The 10,847-nt window shown below is 43.9% G+C and overlaps 1 protein-coding gene across 1 annotated transcript; it reads left to right on the top strand.

Annotated features, from left to right (window-relative positions):
* Positions 1-4,589: 4,589 nt before the first annotated feature.
* On the top strand, positions 4,590-7,932 carry EEF1A1 (eukaryotic translation elongation factor 1 alpha 1). Its single transcript, XM_004422036.3, has 8 exons — positions 4,590-4,664; positions 5,433-5,610; positions 5,916-6,095; positions 6,213-6,509; positions 6,588-6,738; positions 6,827-7,083; positions 7,171-7,405; positions 7,517-7,932. The coding sequence occupies exons 2-8, from the start codon at positions 5,467-5,469 to the stop codon at positions 7,639-7,641; spliced, it is 1,389 nt and encodes a 462-aa protein (XP_004422093.1). The 5' UTR covers positions 4,590-4,664; positions 5,433-5,466; the 3' UTR covers positions 7,642-7,932.
* Positions 7,933-10,847: the final 2,915 nt, after the last annotated feature.

Genomic DNA, 10,847 nt, shown 5'->3' with positions numbered 1-10,847 from the left:
GACCTACGCCACTCATCTGCCATGCTGTGACGGCATCCCACATATCAAATAGAGGAAGATGGGCATGGATGCTAGCTCAGGGCCAATCTTCCTCACCAAAAAAAAGAAAAGAAAAGAAATTAATTAATTTAAAAAAACAGAACTAGATAATTGAGTGTCCCCATATCTTTTCACATCATTGCACATTAGAACTGTGAGGCAGGTGCTAAGTGTTAGTAAGGAGCAGACCCATGCCACAGATGCCCTGCTGGCTGTCACAGACCTGGAAGCAGAAGAGCAAGCACTGAGTCCCAACCTTCTGACTCCAACCCCACCGCCATTTTCACTCGAGCAGGCTGCCTAGACCCGCTGGTACAAGTTAAGACTAACTTTCCTGTCAGATTACCTGGGTTCCAATGCTGCCCGGCTGGGCTTTAACGTATTCACAAGAAAAGATCTCCAAGATATATTAAATGAAAAAAGCAAAGTGATATGTAGTACTTTACCATTTTGTGCAAAAAAGTGAAACTTTAAAAAAGAACGTATGTCTGTATTTGCTTATTACGCATAAATTATCAGTTGCCTACAGGTTCTCCATCAGTAAACAGTGGGATTACATTAAATATTGCAAATATTAGAACAGTGCTTGGCACAGCGAAGTAACATTATGCTTGGATTCTCAGTCCAAATAATTCCTTGGCTTAATTATATTTTAAAATACCCTTTAGGGGGCTGGCCCAGTGGTGCAAGCGGTTAAGTGCGAGCGCTCTGCTTCAGTGGCCCGGGGTTCGCAGGTTCGGATCCTGGGCACGCACCTATGCACCGCTTGTCATGCCATGCTGTGGCAGCGTCCCATATAAAGTAGAGGAAGATAGGCACAGATGTTAGCTCACGGCCAATCTTCCTCAGCAAAAAAAGAGGAGGATTGGCATCGGATGTTAGCTCAGGGCTGATCTTCCTCACACACAAAAAGAGAAAAAAAATACCTTTTAAATGATCATTTTCAATTGGCACAGGCAACAGGAAGGTGGCAAGCCACAGCAAAAGGCAATTACCTAAAGCTGCTTTTAAGTAAGCCCAATAGCAGAGTGATTAGCCAATACCGAAAGATGCTTGGTGAATCACAATTAGAAACATCGAAGAACTATTACTGTTCACCCTTTTACTAAGTTAATAACTAAAATCCTTTTTTAGAGTTTGCTACTCTAAATAGTATGAGCAACTTTAAGGAAAATCTTAAGCAAAATATGACCTTAGATTATGACCCCAAAACACATTTACAAGTCTCAACAATGTTACCGTTGCGTTTTAACATGTAAGTTAGTAAAAGGCATAATGTATCTGCTGTCAAGTCGGACAAAATGCGCTACGATTATGTTTAAAACATAGGGCCTGGGGAAAGGGACTTTTTAAAAAGAAAATAACATCTGCTTCAGTGTTTTAGAGGCTACGCCACGGTGAAGAAACCGACCCCCCCAGCCACGCGGGGTTTTCTGTCTCCTCCCCGGCGCTTCCTTCCGCAGTCAGAGGACCGCCCAGAAGAACCTCCGGGGGGCGGGGCCGCGGCGGCCGGGGCGCAGGTGTGGGCGCGGCGCGGGGCGCCCGACCGCAGCGCCGCCCCCGCCGCCGCCTGGTTCGGGGCCCGGCCCCGGCCGAGAGCAGAAGTGGGCGCCGGGCCCTGAGAAGAGGCTGTGACCCGTGTCCAACCCTTACTCACAATATGGCTCCAGACACGCCCCCCCGCCCCCGCCCAAGTCTCGGCGGCCCTCGCACCAGTCAGTGGTGCCCGGTAGGTTACTTACATAAAAATCAAAGACTATGTATAACTTTGCTCTTCCTTAGGTGCTGTGTTAAAGAATTCTCTAGAAGGTGTTTATAAAGTGTATACTGTCACCTGCAATCACCGGGCCTTGCGGAAAACTTGCCTATAATCTGGGATAGCTTTGGAGTCAAACTTCTTCAATTTTCCTTTCTTTCTGGGCATAATAATAAAAATTCAGCTGCCATTATTTGTTCCTGGAACACTTTCGGATCATTTCATTACTTTAATTATACTTGGAATGTTGGATTTTTTTTTTTCACCATCCAAAGCAGTCAAGGTGCAACTAGGAAAATGAAAAGGTGACATCTGAATCAGGACCTGTAGTTTTTATAAGCTCCTGTGGAAATGTTTGTGGTCATCTCTTAAAGAATTCCCGTGTCCGACATAGTGCTGAATATACACACACATCTACAAAGATTACTATTTAAATTATAGTAGGTCTATCTTTTCAAACAGAATAATTCACCTGAAAGCATTTATCTCTCCAATTATCACAATTTTAGTATTATATAAAAGTACTTGAGTTTGCACGGTCACATTTTAATGAATTGTGCATATTTCACAGAGATCACTTTTTTCACTTTTATTTTACTGAACTGAAATTATCTTTGATACTTTTCCCTCTTACCAACATCCACTTTCATTTTGACTTTTTTTCCTTAGATGTTAACTACAATTCTGGATTCCATGTAAAACTTTCAAATATTCAACTTGTAGTCTTCTTTAGTCTTTGCTTCCTTCCCTCGTGTCACTAAATAACCATTTCTTTACATTTTTAAAATTTTGCCATTCCTATTAGAAGGCATGAAAAATAATAAATCTGGCACTTTGATCTTAATCTGAAATAACACAGTGTGCAGTTAATATTACTGTGATATACAAATATAGCTTATATGGGAATTTAGTTCCAAAGAGAATAGTAATTAATATTTCCAAGGAAATAAGAGCAGAAGTATTTGCATTGGTCTATTGCTAGGAGTTGATTTTCACTGTTACTTCTTACATCTTTATCTTATTACACACATGGACTAGCATATCAAGATAATTTTATTCTACATGTATATACCTGGGTAAGGGCACTAGGAAAATGCAATGTGAAAGAAGAATTTGTGAGAAGACAGAAATTAGAAATATAGACATTATAGAAAAGGCTTTTGTTGCTAGAAAAATATTAGTTATATGTATTTCTAGGGAAACTTTATATGGCCTCGTTTCTTTCATGAAAACTATCTCAAAGTTAAAATGAGAAGGATAGAAACCTAATGAAGAAATGGAAAAACCTGATTTTTAGAAGTTTATATGTACAAGGAATGGTAAAAAAAAAAGATAAAGGAAGGCTATTCTAGAAGGCTTCTTTCATTTAAAAAGAAAAAAAGGCATTTAGATTGTGAGAACTGAAAGAACTATATTCTACAATGAAGTAGTAAGCAGCATACAAGTTTGTCTTTAACTGCTTCCCAATTTTTTATGTTTGTTTTCCTCTTCCAATTTGATTGTGGGTTCCTCTCCAAAAAGAAGTATTTCTTTTTCACATGCCACAGAGCTTCGCTTAGCACTGGACACTTAGTAGGTTCTCAAATATTTAACAGATTGCCTCGAGAAGTTGCAGAGATGTTCTATACGTGGAAGAAAAGACATAATGTTCTTGTAATTAGCTCATTAAAAATACACGTTCTTATTTTTTCAGAGGAGTATTTCTCAGTCTGCCCTGATTGTCAACCAAAAAGGCCTCATCAGATTTCGCCCTAGATTTATGCTAAAATTCAGTTACAATCAATAGGACAGAAAATGAAGCCATTTATTTAAATAGGATAGGCCATTTTTGAGAAGCGGTGATTTCACAGCAAGTGTTGGGGACAGGAAAACGCGAGGGATAATCTTGCTGAGGCTGTAGCTCTTAGCCTCTACATGAGATCATGTGGCAAGACTGAATTTGAAAAATTCTTTTTGGGTATTTCATGCGTGCAATCGAGTGTACAGTGGAAAAAAATGTACCACCAGGGTACACACACCCACTCAGGGTCTCTTTTGTAACAAAACTAGAGTTAGAAGTAAAGCAAACTGTAGGAATGAACTCTGTTCTGAACTGAAACACTGGGCATGTGGAGACCACACCGGGCGAACATGTGATGCGGCCTTCGATAAAAGCAGCTGGCTCTGAACGGAACCAGCCAAGAGGCCAGCCCGGGAGCACATCCGTCGGGCTCACAGCCTCCAAGCTGAACGGCGGGCGGCTCTCGGACCGGGCAGGGGGCCCCGGGTCTCGGGCCTTGCACTCCCCTCAGGTCGGGCGGGGCGCGGAGGGCGGAGGAAGCGGCTGGAGGGGCTTGTTCCGGACCCTCGAGAGGGCAGGACTGAGGACGGTAGGTGTATTGCGGGATGAAGGGACACCCCAATATCGATACCATCTTTGCAGTTAAACCAGGAATGGTACAGGAAGATTGTGGACGTGCCCGCCAGCCGCCTTCTCCCCGCCGCACCCCGCGCTGGTGCTGAGGGTAATTCATACAAAAAGAGGACTCGCCTCTGCCTGGGGGAATCCCAGGGACCGTCGTTAAACTCCCACTAACCTAGAACTGAGGGCGCGTGCGTCTCGGTCCTCCCCGTGGCTCTCGTCGTCATCGGGGTCGAGAGGAGCATGCGCGAAGCGAGGTGTGCTCTTCAGCGGGCTGAGCGCACATGGCGCACGGTCCCCGAGAGTGGGGGAGGGGCTGCGAGTGCACTGGGCGGCGGCGCGGGGAGAGCTGGGAAAGCGCGTCGTGTGCTGGCCCCGCCCCCTTTTCCGAGGGGGGAAAGACCGTATATAAGCGCCGTGGTCAGCCTGAACGTTCTTTTTCGCAACGGGTTTGCCGCCAGAACACAGGTGAGCGCGAGTGTGGCCTCCGGGCCGGGCCTGCGCGGCGGGCCCCGGCCTCGCGTGCCCCTCGGCTGCCGTTCCGCGGAGCCCCCTCACGCGGCTCCTGACCTCGAACTTCGGGCTGGACGTGGTGCGGTTCCCGGCCTGGGCTTTTCCGGAAGGCCCTGCGCCTCGTGCTGGGGTTGAGGCCTGGCTCGGGCGCAGCGCCCGCCGCGTGCGGGGCCCCTGCTGCCCTCGGGTGAGGTCCCCGGCCGCTTGAAGTTGAGAAGACACCACGGTGTCCCCCGCGGGTGGAGTGGCCGAGGCCGGGCCGGATCCCGCCGTGTGGGCTCGTCCGCGGCGTCGGGTTGCCGGGCGCGGGCCGCCGCGAGGCGCGGAGGGCGGGGCCGCTCGTGCGGGCGCGGGCGCGGGCGCGGGCGGGGGCGGAGGGAGCCCGGGTGCGGCGGGGCGTGCCGGCCGCGCGGCACCAGTTGCGTGCGCGGAAAGATGGCCGCTCAGGCCCTGGCGGCGCTCAAAATGGAGGACGCGGGCCCGGCGGGCGTGAGTCACCACACAAAGGGCCGGCGCCGTGCCCCCGCTCCCGGCCGCGGCCCCCGCGGTCCTCGGCGGGGGGGGAGGGGCGGCGTGGTCGGCTGCGCCGGGGGTGGAGGCGAGAGCGGGGCCAGTGGGGCGCTGCTGTAATGCAACTTGGAGTTTGCCCTTTTGAGTTTGGATCGTAGCTTTTTTCAAGCCTTTGGGACGGTGGCTTAAAGTTTATTTTTTCTTTGAATTTAGGTGTCGTGAAAACCACCGCTAAATCTAAGCCACAATGGGAAAGGAAAAGACTCATATCAACATCGTGGTCATTGGACACGTGGACTCGGGCAAGTCGACTACTACTGGCCATCTGATCTACAAATGTGGTGGGATCGACAAAAGAACCATCGAAAAATTCGAGAAGGAGGCTGCGGAGGTAGGTATCACTAACAGGTGAATGAGACGACTACTGCTGAAGACGTTAAGTGAAGATTTTGAAAAATTAGTTATCGTTACTAGCGTAGATATTTACGTCACGCTGCATAAAAACGGTATAACCTAATGTTTGCTGTTGAGTCAGTTTTGTAACCAGGTTTTGAGAATAAGGGAAAGCCACTTAGATGTAGCCATTATGAAGAGGAATCGAGCATTTCTAGTTAGATAAGTGCGGTAAGAAATTTCAAGCTGGCATTTGATCGTGTCTTAGTTAGCAAGTAACCATTTGTAATCCGACCCTAACAGATGGGAAAGGGCTCCTTCAAGTATGCCTGGGTCTTGGATAAACTGAAAGCTGAACGTGAGCGTGGTATCACCATTGATATCTCCCTGTGGAAATTTGAGACCAGCAAGTATTATGTGACCATCATTGATGCCCCAGGACACAGAGACTTTATCAAAAACATGATTACAGGCACATCTCAGGTTTGTAGTTTTAATAACTATCGGCAATAACTCTTGGTTTGTCTTATACATTGAAAACATGGTGTTGTCTTCGTTTTGAAGAGCTTTGACAAGGTATGGCCTTGTTTTCTTTAAAAGGCTGACTGTGCTGTCCTGATTGTTGCTGCTGGTGTTGGTGAATTTGAAGCAGGTATCTCCAAGAATGGGCAGACCCGTGAGCATGCCCTTCTGGCTTACACACTGGGTGTGAAACAACTAATCGTTGGTGTTAACAAAATGGATTCCACTGAGCCACCCTACAGCCAGAAGAGATATGAGGAAATTGTTAAGGAAGTCAGCACCTACATTAAGAAAATTGGCTACAACCCCGACACAGTTGCATTTGTGCCAATTTCTGGTTGGAATGGTGACAACATGCTCGAGCCAAGTGCTAACGTAAGTGGCTTTCAAAGCAGTTGAAAAACTCTGAAAGGGGCAAGTTTCATGGTAACGCTAATTGACGTTGTGTTGCAGATGCCTTGGTTCAAGGGATGGAAAGTCACCCGTAAAGATGGCAATGCCAGTGGAACCACACTGCTTGAAGCTCTGGATTGCATCCTGCCACCAACTCGTCCAACTGACAAGCCCTTGCGTCTGCCCCTCCAGGACGTCTACAAAATTGGTGGTAAGTTGAACATTACTGTCAGTGTAATTTGCATGGGTTGCTACTTGGTATGTGGTGTGTTTATGATACTGTGTTGTAAACATTTTAGGTATTGGTACTGTTCCTGTGGGCCGAGTGGAGACTGGTGTTCTCAAGCCTGGCATGGTGGTCACCTTTGCTCCAGTCAATGTTACAACTGAAGTGAAGTCTGTTGAAATGCATCATGAAGCATTGAGTGAAGCTCTTCCTGGGGACAATGTGGGCTTCAATGTCAAGAACGTGTCTGTCAAAGATGTTCGTCGTGGCAATGTGGCTGGTGACAGCAAAAATGATCCACCAATGGAAGCAGCTGGCTTCACAGCTCAGGTAACACTTTAAAGTGACACATTCTCATCTCTTGCCAGAGCTTTAAGTCTCTTTGAGACACACTGAAATGCAAATCTTTTCTCCAAGGTCATTATCCTGAACCATCCAGGCCAAATCAGTGCTGGCTATGCACCTGTGCTGGATTGTCATACAGCTCACATTGCTTGCAAGTTTGCTGAGCTGAAGGAGAAGATTGATCGTCGTTCTGGCAAGAAGCTGGAAGATGGCCCAAAATTCTTGAAATCTGGTGATGCTGCCATCGTTGATATGGTTCCTGGCAAGCCCATGTGTGTTGAAAGCTTCTCTGACTATCCTCCTCTGGGTAAGGATGACTGACTGACCAGTGCACTTTGGAAGTTTTACTAAAGATGGAAAATAATTGCCTTTGTCTTACCAAGAGTTTCTAATAGTAATATAAAATTTGTTTTAATAGGCCGTTTTGCTGTTCGTGACATGAGACAGACAGTTGCTGTGGGTGTCATCAAAGCAGTGGACAAGAAGGCAGCCGGAGCTGGCAAGGTCACCAAGTCTGCCCAGAAGGCTCAGAAGGCTAAATGAATATTATCCCCAATACCTGCCACCCCAGTCTTAATCAGTGGTGGAACGGTCTCAGAACTGTTTGTCTCAATTGGCCATTTAAGTTTAATAGTAAAAGACTGGTTAATGATAATGATGCATCGTAAAACCTTCAGAAGGAAAGGAGAATGTTTTGTGGACCATTTGGTTTTTTTGTGTGGCAGTTTTAAGTTATTAGTTTTTAAAATCAGTACTTTTTAATGGAAACAACTTGACCAAAAATCTGTCACAGAATTTTGAGACCCATTAAAACAAAGTTTAATGACAAACCTGTGTCGTCTTTGGTCAACACTAACTTGCTATAGTACTACTTAGGTAAAAGACTTGAGTAAGAGTTATTCATAACCTATTTCCGATGTTACATCTGCTGAAACTTCAGAATTTGACAATTTCGGTTTAACTTTGGGTGGCAACTTTGGGGTTTCTCAGCTTCTCTAAATGGAAGAGTAACCTGTTGAACATGGTGAAAAGCCATCGGGTCTGTTACTGTAACACTAGTTAGGACAGTTAACTTGGTACATATAAGCTAGTTTATAAGAATAGATTCTGTAGTATTAAAGTCCATGTGTTGCATATAAAATTTTGTCTAGTTAATCAATGTTGAGTAAACTTGGTATGTCATATTTTAGATTTTTGGTTACTGGAATTTGCAGCTTTACATTTACAAATACTGAAGTAGTTTTTAAAGAACCTAAAATGTGAAGCTTAAATGGTACTGAGCTCTGCTCGAGTTAACTGTCCAGATTCGGAAAACTATATCTGAAGTTGAGTGGTTTACTGTCACTTAAGGGAGAAATAAAATTCACTTCCAATAGCAATTTGTATCTAAAGAGCAAGATTAAGTGAAGAGGGAACATTGTCACACTGGAGATTAAGAGTTTGTAGAGTTACAAGTAATTAGCCTAAATGAGGGGACGGGCCCATTTGCGACTGGTTGGAGGATGGGGGTAAGCTTTTTCAGAAATTTTCAAGATGCCGTTACCTAGTGGAATGTTGGAAGATTATAATTTGAAGTGGTTAAAATTTGACAGCATGGAAGAAATAGCACACTAGAGTTTAAAGAACTAATTTGGTAACATGTAGATTACATGCAGTGATTGGTCACAAAGGGTCAGAAATTGATAGTAATTGGTATCCTTGGGTGTAAATGACAAGCATGTAGTGTATGTTACTGTTTTAGATAGTTGGTAAATTAACACTTTGTATTTGAATAACATTCCATGAATCTGAGAAATTGAAGTAATTGATAACCCTAAGTATGTTTTCTTTGCACATGAAAGGAAAAATTTTAATCCAGCTGAAAGCATGACAATAGCATGACTACTTGGTATTCTGTAAGGCAACTCATAGTAAGTGGAATGTGTCCTGAAAATGCCATAGAATCATTGACTGCAACTTGAAAATGCTTTTTTGTCTTTATAATTCTAAACTGGGTAAAATGCTCACTTAACCATATTGCTTGAGGCCTTATGTCATGACTAAAAGATTTTGGATTTGACAATTACGCTGCTCATTTGCTTGAAATGATTAAAAGGACAAGATAGGTAATGTAGAACCGGTATGTGTGCGCCTGTTGAGACAACTGTCTCATTTGAGCACCACCTACTGGTAGTCACTCTAAATGAGTTTAAAACAGGAATTGGTAAATGTAGGAGAAAAATGGCGTTCACCTTTGGTCTAGTGAGCTTAATACAGTAATAGCATTTACTTGCATTTGAGTTGATGAAAAGCAAAATATTTGAGTGGATTTATAAATCTAGAATATCTCAAGCTAGTGCCTGACTTTAAGCCACATTTTAAATGGGCCAGCTGTTGAATTACCCGTATTTGTAAAGAATCTGATGGAATCTTGTTGAAATTTGTCCTGAGGAATTCTGGTGTGATTTCAGAATATGAAAGAAAATGAGAAAGGCACTCTGGTTCAAGAGGTAAACAGCCAGTAAGGCATATTTGTTTTTCTTTATAACATTTTGTTTACTCATCCTTGTACCCAAAATAGGCAATCCAAAATAACTGGGTTTTGGCCAGACCAGAAATCAGGATTATTTTATGCCTTTACTTTTCCCATAGTTAATCCTATTGATAGTTTACCTCAAATCTAGATGCATCAAGAGCTCAGCTTTCTGGATCAAGAACCTAGTTTAGTGAGACGCTGTTCTCAACTACTAACATCATTCAACCCAGTCTCATTGCGTTCTCCATGAAGAATGTTGAAAACTTTTGTCAACAGGCCAGAATTTTAGCAGTGGGTTATTTGCCGACATTACTTGGATGACATTTCAAACTTCGGGTTTTAGCGACTACTACCATTTATATCTTATTGTGGTAATTCCAAAAAGTTTCTCAACTAGAGACTCCGTTGTTTAAATATTCCTGGCTCTGGATTATTTGCAGATAGCAGAACTGCTGACTTCCCCTGAAGGCCCTAAAAACAACTAAAATCAGCTTAGTTTTTTGAGTACTTGATATTTAAATGTACCTTTTGGAATAAAAAATGTAAATTGACCAAAGCTTACAAATCCTGTGGGAAGGTGTCAATGATGAATTGCTAAACTAGGAGGTTAAGTTTGAGGTTTGGTGTAGCAGCAAGATTGGCACTGTAGAAGCAGTTTTCTCAAGAACATTGGAATTCATCTGGTTACTTGAGTTCTAGTTCTGCCGAATAAAGGCTGTTGACTATATAAATGGTGAAGATTTTCAGTATGGGGTGTAAAGATCCTGAAGACGGGGTGTAAAGATGCTGAAGACTCGTATCAGGACTGTGGATTTTATTTTAAAGTTTTTTTACTTTGGTAACCTTTTCTGCTGAGTTTAGCACTGATCTGATGCCAAACAAGCTTTTCTTGGCTGTAGTAATCTGTGAAATGGGCAACTTGAGAAAAAGGGTGACAACTAATTTTCTGTGTGTCAGAATGGCCTTAACGTATGTTTTAGATTGATGGTCAAATACTAGTTCATGTGTCATTGAGAGATGCTTCAGAAGTAAATCCGGTTACTAGAGCAAGTTACCTTCAGGAGTTAAGAAAGATTTGTATCCCGAAAGGAGTGAACAGCATGAGCTCTAGATCCTGCGAGGGGGAGAGGGAGGAAGAATAAGACATTTTCTCCCTTTGTTCTGTTTACCTTCCTGAAGATTTCTTTCCTGATCTGGTTTTTCTTTTCTCAACTTCTCTTCTTTTTTCACTTCC

Source organism: Ceratotherium simum, chromosome 19, assembly GCF_057802395.1.
Source record: "Ceratotherium simum simum isolate JZ-2026a chromosome 19, ASM5780239v1, whole genome shotgun sequence".
NCBI classification, from domain to species: Eukaryota; Metazoa; Chordata; class Mammalia; order Perissodactyla; family Rhinocerotidae; genus Ceratotherium; species Ceratotherium simum.
Note: the sequence above shows the minus strand (reverse complement) of the source record. Positions and strands in the feature narration are given on the sequence as shown.